Consider the following 17,368-nt stretch of genomic DNA (forward strand, 5'->3'; position numbering starts at 1 on the left):
TCAAGGGAGAGCACCAATGAGCTCCCTCTGTCAGTTCCAGCTCCCTATGCGGGAACACAAGAGAAGCCTCCCACAAGGATGATAAAACATCTAAACATCTGGGCATCCCCTGGGCAATATCCTTGCAGACAGCCAATTCTCTCACACCAGAAGGAACTTGCAGTTTCTCAAGGCGCTCCTGGCACAGAAAGGAAGGCACCAAAGAAATTGTTCTGAGGCAGCAAGAGAGGCAGGAAAATCTCCTTTCAAAAACACATTTAATGCCAGTTGTGAACAGGCTGCATGGCTGTGTATTTTCTCCTCTCTGTTAAATCTTTGATTGCTCCTCTTTCCTATTCCACTATACTATGGACTAGTACAAGTTCATTTTAATCTTATCTACACTGATCACACAACTGCCTGAGAGAACACAGAGTATAGTTAGGGACATAGGGGAAAAAGATCTGCGGAGCATGCACACTGCAAGGGTTAACACTGCATTCAATTCATGTTAGTTGTTACTTATGGACATTTCCTAATGTTCACAATGCTATATGTAATCCTTTACATTCTTCCACAAATAAATGTAATATTAAGATTTTAACAGGATGATTGCTCAGGGTACATTCTCACATCATTCTGTGAAAGCACCCTGGCGCTGGTAAATGCTGCTTACTGTAATGAGCAGAGTGGACTTATGTGGGATTTTATTTATCGTGTCAGGAGCAACCAGACAGTTGTATTACATTTTTAACAAAACAAACAAGCAAGCAAACAGACAAAACACAGAATTTGCAAGCTTGGTAGTTGATTAAATGTCCTTTGACCAGTATCTGGCCACTTGGAGTGCCTCTGGTGTTGCCGCAATAAGGTCCTGCATTGTGCATGTGGCAGGGCTCAGGTTGCATTGCAGCAGGTGGTCAGTGGTTTGCTCTTCTCCACACTCTCATGTCGAGGATTCCACTTTGTAGCCCCATTTCTGAAGGTTGGCTCTGCATCTCGTGGTGCCAGAGCGCAGTCTGTTCAGTGCCTTCCAAGTTGCCCAGTTTTCTGTGTGCCCAGGGGGGAGTCTCTCATTTGGTATCAGCCATTGATTGAGGTTCTGGGTTTGAGCCTGCCACTTTTGGACTCTCGCTTGCTAGGGTGTTCCAGTGAGTGTCTCTGTAGATCTTAGAAAACTATTTCTTCATTTAAGTCGTTGACTGATACCCAAACAAGGGATGAGCTGGAGATGTCACTGCCTTTGTCCTTTCACTATTGGCTGCTACTTCCCGGCGGATGTCAGGTTTTGCAATACCGGCTCAGCAGTGTAATTTCTCCAGTGGTGTAGAGCGCAGACACCCCGTGATAATGCGGCATGTCTCATTAAGAGCCACATCCACTGTTTTAGCGTGGTGAGATGTGTTCCACACTGGGCAGGCATACTCAGCAGCAGAGTAGCAAAGCGCAAGAGCAGATTTCTTCACTGTGTCTGGTTGTGATCCCCAGGTTGTGGGAGACAACAGAGAATACAGTCAGCCCCCCACTTTCATGAATTTGATTATTTGCCAATTAATTGCTGCTGCCCTACACCATTTTAACAGGGAAATTGAGGGAGACCACAATTGCATGATGAGACATTTAAATCCCTATGAAAAATGACACAGAGTCATATAGGGAGATATGCTCTGCCAAACAGTTGGTTATGACCTATAAACAGCTTTCTAGGTCATAACCAATTAATAAATAGCAACTGTATTGTATCTTAACTGTATTTTAACTTATATCCATGGCACGGATATGTAATTCTCCCCTTATGAACCATCTAGGACCTTAAGATCATTTGGGGAGGCCCTGCTCCTGTTACTGCCTTCGTCACAAGTACGTTTGACGGAGATGAGAGACAGGGCCTTCTCGGCAGTGGCCCCTCAGCTGTGAAACGCCCTCCCTATAGATATTAGATCAGTCACTTTCCTTTTAACATTCCGGAAAAAAAGTCAAGGCGTGGCTTTTTGAACAAGCGTTTACAAATGCAGAGTAACTGACATAGGAAAAGGGAACGACTAGACCAGAGGTCCTCAAACTTTTTAAACAGAGGGCCAGGTCACAGTCCCTCAAACTGTTGGAGGACCGGATTATAATTTGGAAAAAAAAAAAACATGAATGAATTCCTATGCACACTACACATATCTTATTCGTAGTGCAAACACACTTTAAAATAATACAATAATTAAAATGAAGAATAATTTTAACAAATATAAGCTTATTAGTATTTCAGTGGGAAGTGTGGGCCTGCTTTTGGCTGATGAGATAGGATTGTTGTGGTTGTTGTGTGCTTTCAAGTCATATCAGACTTAGGTTGATCCTGAGTGAGGGCCGGGTAAATGACCTTGGAGGGCCGAATCCGGCCCGCAGGCTGTAGTTTGAGGACCCCTGGACTAGACAATGAGTCCGGATAACATTTTTAACAAGGAGACACTATGAATTTATATTTTATCGATTTGTTTAGTTTTTATTATATGTTATGTTTTTAATTGTATTTATGATATTGTAAGCATTGAATTTTGCCCTGTTAACCGCCTTGAGTTGCCTCCGGGCTGGGAAAGGTGGTATACAAATACAGCAAATAAATATATAAATAAATAAAAAATCTTCAATTGTTTTTATTTATTTATTTGCCATATTTTTACATGTATTAGGTTGTGTTGTGTTATGGTATGCTGCCTTGAGTCCTCATGGAGAGAAAAGTAAATAATTACTGACAGCAAACCATGGTTTAGGACCAGTTCAGCTTCTTTGGAAAACAGTAGAGCTGGGTGTCATCCGCATATAGATTATACTATTCTAACCACAAGGACACAGCTGAGCAGACTGTATTGTTTCTCAGGTATTTTTAAAGTTAGATATTGACAAAAATTCTGCTACCTATTCAATGAAATTGTACAAAAGGCATGCTGTTGTATGTAGAAGCATACCGCTTATTTCAAATTCCCTTGTTCAGCCTTTTGGTGTTCAAAATTATTCCCTCATATTTAAATACCAACTCATACAGAGAGAAGCACAACAGGGTGATCTTTTTTTCCTCTGTAAAAACAGGAACAAAAACCAGTTATTAACTGTAAAAACTAGCTCCTTTTTCCACTGAACAAAATGCTTTGACTAGACCCTGTTGGTAAGATTATTGGTCAAATAAAAGGTTAATTCAAAGAAGCAGAACTGAGAATGGTTTAAGACCAATTATAGACTGAACTAGTATAGTAATTCTAGTAAATTTCTAGTAAGAGGGCCGGGCTTTAGCACAGCAGGTTAACCGCCAGCTGCAGTAAATCTTGCCAACTGAAAGACTGACAGTTCGAAGCCCAGGTCAGCTAAAACCTTTGTTGTTCATTCGTTCAGTCGTTTCCGACTCTTCGTGACTTCATGGACCAGCCCACACCAGAGTTCCCTGTCGGCTGTCACCACCCCCAGCTCCTTCAAGGTCAATCCAGTCACTTCAAGGATACCATCCAACCATCTTGCCCTTGGTAGGCCCCTCTTCCTTTTTCCTTCCATTTTTCCCAGCATCATTGTCTTCATAAGCTTTCCTTTCTTCTCATGATGTGGCCAAAGTACTTCATCTTTGCCTCTACTATTCTTCCCTCCAATGAGCAGTCAGGCTTTATTTCTTGAAGTATGGACTGGTTGGATCTTCTCGCAGTCCAAGGCATTCTCAGAACTTTCCTCCAACACCATAGTTCAAAAGCATCTATCTTCCTTCGCTCAGCCTTCCCTATGGTCCAGCTCTCACATCCATAGGTTACTACGGGGAATACCATTGCTTTAACTATGCGGACCTTTGTTGCCAGGATGATGTCTCTACTCTTCACTATTTTATCAAGATTGGTCATTGCTCTCCTCCCCAAGAAGTAAGCATCTCCTGATTTCCTGGCTGCAGTCTGTGTCTGCAGAAATCTTTGCACCTAGAAATACAAAGTCTGTCACTGCCTCAACGTTTTCTCCCTCTATTTCCCAGTTTTGAAAACAGTAATGTAAGTAGATAAATAGGTACTGCTTTAAAGCAGGGAGGCATTTAAGGCACCCATAAGAAACTGCCATAAAATGCCAGTAATTCGATCAAGGAGGAAGTTTACGAACAAAACTCTTTGGCAGGGAAAGTGGAGCAATAGCGCGCGCACACACACACACACACAATGGCTGGAACCAGCATAGCTTCCAAAATGCCAAAGATGGGGACAGCCTAGATATACTTCTATGTGCAGTTGTCTGTCTTGTCAGTGTGTAATGGCGTTGAATGTTTGACATATATATGTTCTGTGATCAGCTCTGAGTTACCTTCGGAGGGGAAGGGCAGAATATAAATACTGTAAATAATAAATAAATAATTCTAAAACATAGGTTTTTAATGTTGATACGGTCAGTGGACTAATCAATAAACTTTGCTTTGCTCTAAAACATAGAAGAGATGTTATGTACTTTTCTCGGGGGAGGGGAAGAGAGGAAGGAGATATCAATATTATACATATTAAAACCTTAATAACCTGAACAAAGCAAACAAATTCTATAATCAAGAAATAGTTTGAATATAAATTCAGGATTGCAAATCTGTTTTCTGGGACACATACAAAACAGCACAAAACTCCATCTCAACTTCTTATTTCCATTTTGAAATCTGACACATGATAGTTTTACACTTCAGTCTTCAGACAAGTAATCCAATTAATGAAAGGCATTTTCCCAACCCTCTGAAGTTTGCAGTGCTATTCCGATGCCCTTGAGGACTTAAATACAGAAGAAGTCAACTGAAGTGAAATTCCCTTTTTTTTCCACCCTATGAGGAAAAGACGCATGCCAGAACACGTGAAACATTTCAGAATTCTTAAGAAAAGGCTGAATGGTGTTATGAAAGGATAGAAAACTCACTGCAGATGAAGAAGGAGCGAAAGAGAAAACCAGAGCTACTACCCACCCACAGCGATACCTGACTTCTCCTGAAATTGTTCCACAGGCTCTGATTCCGGAACCCCAACCAACACCACATGCTCCTGCTTCTCCTCCTCTACTGGTCTGAACTCAATTTTTTGAGAGTCACGTTTAGCTGAAGAAATTGTGCACATGTTACAGAATATCCAGAAAAAGTATATAATGCTGTAGATTTCAAGAGTGGGTAAATTATTGCTTTTTCTTTTTCAATTTTTCAATTGGACTTTTAGTTTGAAAGCCAAATTCTACCTCTTCAGGTGCACAACTGATGGCTATTATTAACAGGACACACTAAAATAGACAATTTTTAGTCTTTCAGGATAATTTTGAGGTACTTTTAAAAACATTTCTGAATTCTAGATTGTCACATCAGCAGAGACACTCACAGGATGTTAAACTTTCTTCTACTTGTCATATGAAAACACAAGAAGCCTTCGGTCATATAAGAAAATCTGTCACTTTAGTTAGTCCTCATATCAACATTATTTCTTCAGAAACTTGCTATTTATATTATTTGCAATGTCTGAAGATATGGGGATGCAGTGGCATAAAGTTAAGGACTGGGTCTAGACTACTGGGTTCCAGTGGTCTCTGTTCCTCTGTGCCACACAGAATTCATGCCTTTACAAAACCCATTTATTTACTAAACCTAACAAATAGTAAATTAAATACATCCTGAGAAGGAATGTGAGCATGTATAAACTCCAGGCATGGGGGGGGGGGGGGGGGGTTGTGGACTGAACAGCCCTTGTGGTCTCTTCCAACTCTATGATTCGAACTCAATTAAGCTACAGCTCAGAGTTCAATAAACCTACAAATTTAAGACTAGTGCACAGGTAAGCATAACAAAGTTCAGATACCCACCACCATCAAGGCTTCTAGAGGCCCTCTTACTTGCTGTCCGTTCAAACTGAGGCGCAGGTCTGTCGATCAGAGCACTCGCTTGTCTCGTCTGTGCTTGTGTCCGACCGCTGTAACGGAATTTAGAGCCCAGCACCAGGAACCTGCTCTTGGGAATGGCTTCAGTGGAGGTTAACCTAGAAGGGACAGGTATGCTGTAATTTTACTTCGTTTTTAACAAAGGGATCTTTGATGTTCATTTGGATCAGATTTAATGTGGTACAGGATTACAACTATCTGTCAGGATTTTAAGATACACAGACTTTCTTTAAGTGATAGCAAGATCAGTGTCTCAGGCTTAACCACAGGTGTCATTGTAATTGGGGTATGGTGGCTAGTGCTGAGACTATCGTCATATATGCTGTATTTACTCGAATCTAGTGAGCCATCCAATCTAACGCACACCTCGATTTTTAAAACCCTGAAACCAAAAAAAGTATTTGCCGGTTAATGTAATGTGCAGTGGTAAAAAGTGAACTCTTATATGTATGTAGCATTTTAATGATTAACATAGTGTATGTAGCATTGTATGTAGCATTGTATGTATGTATGTAGCATTTTAATGATTAACATTTAATGATTAACATCACCAGACTGCTGTGGCCCAGTCTGGTGATCTGGAAAATAAAGTAATGGTTTCTAATATATGTAATTCCTTTATGCTTGTGGGTAAACAGTATTTCTTGATGTTTCTATGTCAGTGTTGATGTGGAGATTGTCTGGATTGCCTACTCTGGAACATGTGACATATAATCGTCCTTCTTTCATCAAATCGATGATACTATATCTGTGTGTGTGTGAATCATAAATATCTATATCTATGGCTGGATGGCTCTTCGTCAGGAGGGCTTTGATTAAGTTTTCTTGCCCTGGTGAAGGGAGTTGGACTGGATGGCCTTAAGTATTTTCTGTTGGTCATGGGGGTTCTGTGTGGGAAGTTTCCCCCAATTCTGTCGTTGGTGGGGTTCAGAATACTCTTTGATTGTAGGTGAACTATACATCCCAGAAACTACAACTCCCAAATGTCAAGGTCTATTTCCCCCAAACTCCATCTGTGTTTATATTTGGGCATATGGAATATTCATGCCAAGTTTGGTCAAGATCCGTCTTTGTTTGAGTCCAAAGTGCTCTCTGGATGTAGGTGAACTACAACTCCCAAACTCAAGGTCAATGCTCACCAAACCCTTCAAGTATTTTCTGTTGGTCATGGGAGTTATGTGTCCCAAGATTGGTTCCATTCCATCTTTGTTGGAGTTCAGAATGCTCTTTGATCCCAGCAACGACAACTCCCAAATGACAAAATCATTTTTTTTTGAGCAAAGGACATACATTGGGCTGTTAGGTGTCTTGTGTCCAAATTTGGTTTCAATTCGTCCAATGGTTTTTGAGTCTGTTAATCCCACAAACGAACATTACATTTTTATTTATATATATTTTAATGGTGTATTTTGTGTTGCATTTTATAATCTGGTTTTTATGTATTTGTTTGTTCTATATGTGAAAGCATTGATAAACTACTACTAATGGTAATGCGATATATGAGTAGCATAATCCTAATAGCATCCTGAAGTGCTATCCTTAATTTTTCCATACTGAACGCTCTTTGCTCAAGATTTGGGGAAAGGGGAAAAGTGATGGTATTTTAGGATTGTGGCCAAGTCTTACACTGCTGGGCTGGCTATTGTTGCCAGTTCTCTTTGGTTATTGGGGGAGGGGGGTGCCCACAAATGACAGAAAGGGGGGTCACAGGCTACACCTTTCCTACCTCAGTTTAAATCGGACATAGGCAAACTTGGGCCCTCCAGGTGTTTTGGACTTCAACTCCCATCATTCCTAACAGGGTTTGCCCATGCCTGGTCTTGAGGCATATGTTAGCATTACATTTTTAAAACTAGCTGAATAATTTTAGAGATCACAATAGATTCTGCCTCACAGGTTACACAGTCTCTTTTTAAAAAAACAAAGTTTATTATGTTACTGGAGTTTAAATGGATTTAATTTATAATTATTGCCACAAGATGCGCAACACTATGGAAGTGATTTTTTTTAAATTGTAGCATAAAAGTTAAGTAAACAACAACAAAACACAATTTATGGTTGCATAAGTCTTTCTTCCCTTTGCTGTGACATATTTAAATAAGCTCTGCTTCAACCTAGTTTCCAGAAGTCACATAAGTAGATAAATTCAATCATCCATTCATCTACTTATTCCAGTGTTGCACACTATGTACCTGTAAGGTTAAATCTGTTCCTTTATAGAAGCCCCTAAATTCAGTGTGAGCACATCTACACAGATAGCATCATAAAAATCAAGAAGGTATCAAAACTAGTCTGGGTTAAAGTTATTTGGAACCATCAATCAGGGTTAGGTTATTTTTTTAAAAAATGCCAAGTATGAATATCACAAAGGACACTGTCAAGTCTACTATTGCAAAATAGAAATATATAGTGCAACAATGACTCTGACCAGAGAAAGCTGTCCATGCACAGATAGCATCCATGATGAAGAACTTTTCCATATTCTTTTTGAGGTAATCATTCCCATTGGAGTAACATTAATTAAACCTTTTTTTTGTATATTATTATTATTATTATTATTATTATTATTATTAACTTTATTTGTACTCCGCTAACATCTCCCGAAGGACTCGGTGCGGCTTACAAAGGCCAAGGCCCTCAATAAAACAACAGCATAACTAAAACAACAATAAAACTCAAAAAGCAAACCAATAAACATTAAAGCAATAACAGTAAACATTAAACAATAACATAATGACACATTTAAAAACTAAGGGCCGGGCCAAATGTAATGAATAAGATTAAAAGTGCTGGACATGACAGGTGAAATGTAAGGATTTTAGAGTAGGTGCGATGTGCAGACAATCTTAAATCTCTAATAAAGTGTGTTTGGGACATGATGCTGGGAGTTTCCTATTCTGGAAAGGCACACTGGAACAGCCAGGTCTTCAAGCTCTTCCTAAAGACTGCCAACGTTGGGGCTTGTCTGATGTCCTTGGGGAGAGAGTTCCAGAGTCGGGGGGCTACCACAGAGAAGGCCCTGTCCCTCGTCCCCACCATACGCGCTTGCGACGGAGGTGGAATCGTGAGCAGGGCCTCTCCAGATGGCACAGCTGGTTAAACCACTAAGCTGCTCAACTTGCTGACCAAAATGTTGGCGTTTCAAATCTGGGGCGCAGGTTAGCTACAGCTTCTACCAACCTAGCAGTTTGAAAACATGCAAAAGTGAGTAGATCAGGAAGGTAATGGTGCTCCATGCAGTCATGCCGGCCATGTCACCGAGGAGGTGTAAGCAGACAACGCCAGTTCTTTGGCTTAGAGTGCCACCCCCCAGAGTCAGACTTAACAAGACTTAATGTCAGTGTTTCAGTAGTATCTATATTAAAGCAATTTCTTTAACACTGCAGTTAATGTTACCAATGTCAAATTTACTGATGCTGATAAACATCACTACAGACACTTCCATTAAGTTTTTACTTATTTTTTATTTCTCTATTAAAAGCCTGTAAGTTAATACTACACAAAACCAACATACATATTCTGAAGTAAAGGTTTACCCTTGACATTAAATCTAGTTGTGTCCGACTCTGGGTGTTGGTGCTCATCTCCATTTCTAAGTTGTAGAGCCGGCATTGTCCGCAGATGCCTCCAAGATCATGTGGCCAGCATGACTGCATGGAGCGCCGTTACCTTCCCGTATAAGCAGTACCTATTGATCTTCTCAGATTTGCATGTTTTCGAACTGATAGTTTGGAAGAAGCTGGGGTTAACAGAAGGAGCTCACCCCGTTCCCCAGATTCGAACCACCAACCTTTCGGTCCGCAACTTCAGCAGCTTTTGAAGCATTATATAAAAGGGGGAAATGCTATACAAGGGAAAGAGTAAAAGACATTATTGGGGAGGGCGGGGGGGAGAACACCCATTCAGAAAACACTTGAGCTTCTGTTTTGTTTACAGCTTGCCATGAAGGACACAGAAGAACAAATTTGTTGTTCATTTGATCATTCGTTTCTGACTCTTCGTGACCTCATGAACCAGCCCATGCCAGAGCTCCCAGTTGGCTGTCACCTCCCCCAGCTCCTTCAGAGTCAAGCCAGTCACTTCAAGGATGCCATCCATCCATCTTGCCCTTGGTCGGCCCCTCTTCCTTTGTCCTTCCATTTTCCCCAACATCATTGTCTTCTCTAAGCTTTCCTGTCTCTTCATGATCTGGCCAAAGTACTTCAACTTTGTCCCAAATATCCTTCCCTCCAATGAGCAGTCGGGCTTTATTTCCTGAAGTATGGACTGATTGGGTCTTCTCGCAGTCCAAGGCACTCTCAGAACTTTCCTCCAGCACCACAGTTCAAAAGCATCTATCTTCCTTTGCTCAGCCTTCCCTATGGTCCAGCTCTCACAGCCATAGGTTACTACGGGGAATAGAATCATAGAATCAAAGAGTTGGAAGAGACCTCATGGGCCATCCAGTCCAACCCCCTCCCAAGAAGCAGGAATATTGCATTCAAATCACCCGACAGATAGCCATCCAGCCTCTGTTTAAAATACCATTGCTTTGACTATGCGGATCTTTGTTGCCAGGGTGATGTCTCTACTCTTCATTATTTTATCGAGATTGGACATTGCTCTCCTCCCAAGAAGTAAGCGTCTCCTGATTTCCTGGCTCCAGTCTGCATCTGCAGTAATCTTCACACCTAGGAATACAAAGTGTGTCACAGCCTCCATGTTGTCTCCCTCTATTTCCCAGTTGTCAATCAGTCTTGTTGCCAGTCTTGGTTTTTTCATGTTTAACTGCAACCCAGCTTTTGCGCTTTCTTTCACCTTGATTAGAAGGGTCCTCAGCTCCTCCTCGCTTTCAGCCATCAAAGTGGTGTCATCTGCATATCTAAGGTTGTTAATGTTTCTTCCAGCAATTTTCACCCCAGCCTTGCATTTGTCAAGCCCCGCACATCACATGATGTGTTCCGCATACAAGTTGAATAGGTTGGGTGGGAGTATACAACCCTGCCGTACACCTTTCCCAATCTTGAGCCAGTCTGCTGTTCCATGGTCAGTTCTTACTGTTGCTACTTGGTCCTTATACAGATTCCTCAGGAGAGAAACAAGGTGATTTGGTATCCCCATACCACCAAGAACTTTATTTTTATTATGATCCACACAGTCAAAGGCTTTAGAATAGTCAATAAAACAGAAATAGATGTTTTTCTGAAACTCCTTGCCTTCCTCCATTATCCAGCGGATATTGGCAATTTGGTCTCTCGTTCCTCTGCCTTTTCTAAACCCAGCTTGTATATCTGGCAGCTCTCGCTCCATGTATTGCTGGAGTCTTCCTTGCAGGATCTTGAGCATTACCTTACTGGTATGAGAAACGAATAGGGAGCATTTTTTAAGCACAAGGCGAAAATTTAGCAGGCATAGACCCCTGGTGGAGAAGCTAAACAACTAAGCAATTTGACTGCATCTATATATACAGAATCATAGAATTGGAAGAAACCATAGGGGCCATCCAGTCCAACCCCATTCTGCCGTGCAGGAAAAGTGCAATCAAATGACCCCCAAAGAAGGAGCCTCCACAACACTCCAAGACAGTGAATTCTACAGCTATTATGGTCTTCCTAATATTCAGGTGGAATCTCTTTTCCTGTCATTTGACTCATTGCTCCAAGTCCTATTCTCCAAGGTATCAGAAAACAAGGCTGCTCCCTCTTCCTTATGACATCCTTTCAAATGTTTAAACATGGCTATCATATGTCTCATTTCTGCAGGCTAGAAATAGAAAACAGAATGAAGCACAGTGTGTTCCAGGATGGGGAGATTTGTAGGGATACCAAGATGCTTGTTTATAAAGTGGCCTTTTTATATGATAACTAGCTGTCCCCTGCCACGCGTTGCTGTGGCCCAGTCTACTGATCTGGAAAATAATGCAATGAGAAAATGTTGGTGTCTAATATATGTAATTTCTTTATGCTTGTGAGTAAACAGTATTTCTTGTTTCTTTGTCAGTGTTGATGTGGGGATTATCTGATTTGCCTATTCTGCAACATGCAACATATAATTGTCCTTCTTTAGGGGTCCCTTTCAAATCTATAATAATATATGTGTGTGTTTGTGAATCATAGATATCTATCTATATCTATGGCTGGATGGCTTGTTAGCAGTAGGGCTTTGATTATGTTTTCTTGCCCTGGTGAAGGGAGTTGGACTGGATGGCCTTAAGTGTTTTCTGTTGGTCACAGGGGTTCTGTGTGGGAAGTTTGCCCCAATTCTGTCATTGGTTGGGTTCAGAATGCTCTTTGATTTTTTGTCGTGTCAGGAGAGACTTGAGAATCTGCAAGTCACTTCTGGTGTGAGAGAATTGGCCGTCTGCAAGGACGTTGCCCAGGGGACGCCCGGATGATTTGATGTTTTATCATCCTTGTGGGAGGCTTCTCTCATGTCCGTATATGAACTATAAATCCCAGTAACTACAACTTCCAAATGTCAAGGTCTATTCCCCCAAACTCCATCTGTGTTCATATTTGGGCATATGGAATATTCGTGCCAAGTTTGGTCCAGATCCATCATTGTATGAGTCCACAGTGGTCTCTGGATGTAGGTGAACTACAACTCCCAAACTCAAGGTCAATGCCCACCAAACCCTTCTCGTGTTTTCTGTTGGTCATGGGAGTCCTGTGTGCCACGTTTGGTTCAATTTCATCATTGGTGGAGTTCAGAATGCTCTTTGATTGTAGGTTAATTAAAAATCCCAGCAACTACAACTCCCAAATGACAAAATCAATTTTTGAGTGATGGTCACTCCTTGGGTTAGTAGGTGTCTTGTGGCCAAATTTGGCGGCAATTTGTCCAGTGGTTTTTGAGTTCTGTTAATCCCACAAACAAACATGAACGCCATATTCCCAAAAAGTTATGACTTCAGGTCATGCTATTTACCAAAAGGTTATGGCATCTTCCCCCCCCCCCCCCAAAAAGTTATGACTTCCAACATTTTTATTTATATAGATTCAGCAATACTCTGTATCGCTATGTCCTCAAAATGAATGCCGCCACACTGGAATAAGTCTTGTGTGTTTTTAAGTGGATTCTTTTTATGATGTTTCAATAAGCCATTTTCAGTCTCATTGACCTCAGGAAGAAGAATGCAACAAACAAAACAAACAGGGAAACAAATGCTAGGTCCTCTTTTGGAACTGGTATCAAAGTTCATTCTACCTCAAACACACATATTCATAATTTTAAATTGCAATTAGAAAGGGACATACCTGAAAAATGTATGATGCTCAACACAGACCTTCCACAGTTTCTTAGCTGCCCGATAACTAGGAAGCTTGAATCCAATTGTACTTTCATATTGTTCATGCTAAAGAGAACAGAGATTAAGAATCAATCACAATAGGACAAAAGATGTTCACTAATTGATAACTTCTTGCTTGATTCAGCTAGTATCTATGGTATATACTAAAGCTATACATTGACCTCATAAGTAAATTGAGGGTGGGTTTAAAGTCAAGCTTATAGATTTTGATGTGACCCTGAATAAATTAAAGAACATTCCTCAGAAAGGGGAAAGCACTAATGCTGACTCAGGGAACCAGCCACCACCAGCACTGGCACACAGGCGTTCAAAGGAGCTAGAAGCAGCAAGATGGTGGAGAAAGGAGAGGGAATGGGTGCTTCTTTTAGGACTAAGCTCTTGCCTTTCACTACTCTACTTGAAGAAGGGGATCGTTCCTTTTTTATATAACACTTTAGGAACAGTAATCACATTGACTCAGGTTGAATTTTTGAGTTGAATTTTTGACTAGAATCATTAAAATAATAGGAGCTTCTACCGGATTCCGAGGCAGAGAGTTCCACTGTTGAACAGCTCTCACAGTCAGAAAGTTCATCCTAATGTTCAGGTGAAATCTCCTTTCCTGTCATTCGAAGCCATTGCTCCAAGTCCTAGTCTCCAGAGCAGTAAAAAACATTTCTAAATTTTCCTTCTACACTTGTGCATGTCAAACTCCAGAAGATAAGCATTTTACAAGAAAGTATAAACTGCTTCCTTCTCAGAAAAAGTCTCCAGGGAAGCAGAAAACAAGCTTGCTCCCTCCTCCCTGTGACTTCCTCTCACATATTTATACATGGCTATCATATCTCCTCTCAGCCTTCTCTTCTTCAGGCTAAACATGCCCAGCTCCTTAATCCGCTCCTCATAGGGCTTGTTCTCCAGACCCTTGATCATTTTAGTCACCCTCCTCTGGACACATTCCAGAGAGATGTTACCACCTACAAAGCCCTAAACAGTTTGGGACCCACCTACCTTCATGACTATATCTCCCTCCATGAACCATCTCGGGCCCTACAATCCTCTGGGGAGGCCCTGCTCTCGCCACTGCCAGTGTCACAAGCTCGTCTGGTAAGTACAAGGGAGAGAGCCTTTTCCGCCATGGCCCCCCGACTCTGGAACTCACTGCCCAGAGAAATTAGGAAAGCCCCTTCTCTAGAAGTTTTTAAGAAGAACCTTAAAACCTGGCTCCTCCATTGCGCCTTTGATGAGTAGGTATACAATTTCACATGACTGTTTAGCTTAAAGTTCTGTCATTGGAGTAGACGTGTGTCCCCCACCCCTTTTGGGAAAGCTTGACTCCACAACCCCCGCCATAATGAGTACTACTCCGCATATTATCTGCTTCTCTCTTTTATCTTGTCTGAGTTTTTAATTAGTTTTAATTAGTTTGTTTTTAATCATTACATGCAGCCCGCCCATTGTCTTTGTGCCTGTGTCTATTGTAATTCTTATATTGTTATGTATTCATATGTTTTATGTAATTATGATGTTTATTGTTTGCGTTTTCGGTTGTGTTTTGATTTTCTTTATTGTAATTGTTGTTCGGGCCTGGCCCCATGTAAGCTGCTCCGAGTCCCCATTGGGGAGATGGTGGTGGGGTACAAATAAAGATTATTATTATTATTATTATTATTATTCTATGATTCTATAAATCAGTAACTCCCTTACAGAACACTAAAGTGTAAGAGGGTTGCCCTTAAAATCAGAATCCTAGAGTTGGAAGAGACCTGTTGGGCCATCCAGTCCAACCCCCTTCTGCCAAAAAGCAGGAAAATCATATTCAAAGCACCCCCGACAGATGTTCATCTAGCCTCTATTTCAAAGTCTCCACAGAAGGAGCCTCCACCACACTCCCTCCGGGGCAGAGAGAGTGAGTTCCACTGCTGAACAGCTCTCTCTCCCAGTTAGGAAGTTCTTCCTCATGTTCAGGTGAAATCTCCTTTCCTGTAGTTTGAAGCCATTGCTCGATTGCATCCTAGTCTCCAGGGCAGCAGAAAACAAACCTACTCCCTTCTCCCTATGACTTCCCCTCACCTCTTGATCCCTGGCCCTCAACATGTCTCGTCTCAGCCTTCTCTTCTGCAGGCTAAGTGTGCCCAGCTCTTTCAGCCACTCCTCATAGGGCTTGTTCTCCAGTCCCTTGATCCTTTGAGTCACCCTCCTCTGCACACATTCCAGCTTAGAGTCAACAATTGTGGTGCCCAGAATTGGACCCTTGTCTTCTTATTACAGAAGCCAGGAAATAAATCATTACATGTAGCATCCCTTTATTATTTATCTTTTTCCAAGATAAATCCTATGTCTGCAAGGTTTTAGTTCCTTCAAGTCAAATCCTATCCTTTCTTATCAGCCTCCTCACCCGCACTGTGGCTGACATTTCCCACCCAAATGTGCTGATGTCCTGTCGTTTCAAGCTCTATTCCCAGCCTCTAACCCTAACCCACCCTTTCCTCAGCACACGCTGCTAACCATTTTTCTTTGTGCTATTCTCTTTACACCTGCTTCTCTACCTTTCCTTTCTCACCATCTATGTCTGCCCCCAGGCAGAAAAAAGGAAATGCAAAAGATACAGAATGGGGGATGATGCCTGGCTCAATAGCAGGATGTGTGAAAAAGATCTTGGAGTCCTTGTGGGGAGGAAGGGGGACATGACGCAGGAATGTAATGCGGCAGCTCAAAAAGCCAATGGGATTTTGGCCTGCATCAATAGGAGTATAGTGTCTAAATCCAGGGAAGTCCTGCTCCCCATGCTCTATTCTGTTCTGCCTTGGTCAAACTACTTTACCTGAATTCACCCTGTATCTGATCACACCGAAACACAATCTAGTATTCCTTTATATTACTGCATTCTTATTTCTATACTAGCCATCCTCTGCCACGCGTTGCTGTGGCCCTGTCTGTGTATATATGTTTTGTGTGTGTATATGTGAATATATGTGTGTTTGTAGGTAAGAGCTGGCACAACCTGGGGATCACAACCAAGTACAGTGAAGACATCTGCCCTTGCGCTGTGCTACTCTGCTGCTGAGTATGCATGCCCAGTGTGGAACACATCTCACCACACTAAAACAGTGGATGTGGCTCTTAATGAGACATGCCGCATTATCACGGGGTGTCTGCGCCCTACACCACTGGAGAAATTACACTGCTTAGCCAGCATTGCACCACCTGACATCCGCCGGGAAGTTGCAGCCAATAGTGAAAGGACCAAGGTAGAGACATCTCCAGCTCATTCCCTGTTTGGGTATCAGCCAGCATGTCAACGACTTAAATCTAGAAATAGTTTTCTAAGATCTACAGAGACACTCGCTGGAACACCTCAGCAAGCGAGAGTCCAAAAGTGGCAGGCTCAAACCCAGAACCTCAACCAATGGCTGATACCAAATGAGAGACTCCCCCCTGGGCACACAGAGGACTGGGTGACTTGGAAGGCGCTGAACAGACTGCGCTCTGGCACCTCGAGATGCAGAGCCAACCTTCAGAAATGGGGCTACAAAGTGGAATCCTCGACATGCGAGTGTGGAGATGAGCAAACTACTGACCACCTGCTGCAATGCAACCTGAGCCCTGCTACATGCACAATGGAGGACCTTCTTGCAGCAATACCAGAAGCACTCCAAGTGGCCAGATACTGGTCAAAGGACATTTAATCAACTACCAAACTCAAAAATTTTGTATTTTGTCTGTTTGTTTGCATTGTTCTGTTAGAAAAGTAATATAATTTGACTGGTTGTCCTGACACGACAAATAAATAAATGTGTGTTTGTGTTTATATATGTGGTTTTGCACATGTGTTGTAATGTATTTTTAATTTTTTGGCTTTTTAAGTCTCTTCTGCTGCGTTTTTCTGTGTTTTTATGAGTGATGGTCACTTGTTGGTCTGATAGTTGTCTTGTGTCCAAATTTGGTGTCAATTCGTCCAGTGGTTTTGGGGTTATGCTAATCCCACAAACGAACATTACATTTTTATTTATATAGACTAGTCATCCCCTGCCATGCGTTGCTGTGGCCCTGTCTGTGTATACGTGCTTTGTGTGTACATATATTTGTGTATATTGTGATTTTATATTGTTTTAGGTGCCTATTTCGTACTGTTTTTTATTATTTTCATTATATTTTATTGATGTATTGTTTTATGCTGTATATTTGCTTTGTTGTGATTGTTGGGCTTGGCCTCGTGTAAGC

General features: G+C 41.6%; 1 protein-coding gene across 10 annotated transcripts in view; it reads right to left on the reverse strand.

The window, feature by feature from the left end:
• The window catches only part of EPB41 (erythrocyte membrane protein band 4.1), a 199,458-nt gene that overhangs the window by 65,229 nt on the left and 116,861 nt on the right, over positions 1–17,368 (reverse strand). For 8 of the 10 annotated variants that reach the window (XM_060784647.2, XM_067473651.1, XM_060784646.2 and 5 more), the window contains exons 10-11: positions 13,113–13,210; positions 5,803–5,975 (exon numbers count right to left, since the gene is read on the reverse strand). In XM_060784647.2, coding sequence (XP_060640630.2) covers positions 5,803–5,975; positions 13,113–13,210 — 271 coding nt within the window. The remainder of the gene's footprint in view (positions 1–5,802; positions 5,976–13,112; positions 13,211–17,368) is intronic. The other 2 variants (XM_060784643.2, XM_060784642.2) reach the window with 1 other exon arrangement.

The sequence above is a fragment of the Anolis sagrei genome, chromosome X, assembly GCF_037176765.1.
Source record: "Anolis sagrei isolate rAnoSag1 chromosome X, rAnoSag1.mat, whole genome shotgun sequence".
Taxonomy (NCBI): domain Eukaryota; kingdom Metazoa; phylum Chordata; class Lepidosauria; order Squamata; family Dactyloidae; genus Anolis; species Anolis sagrei.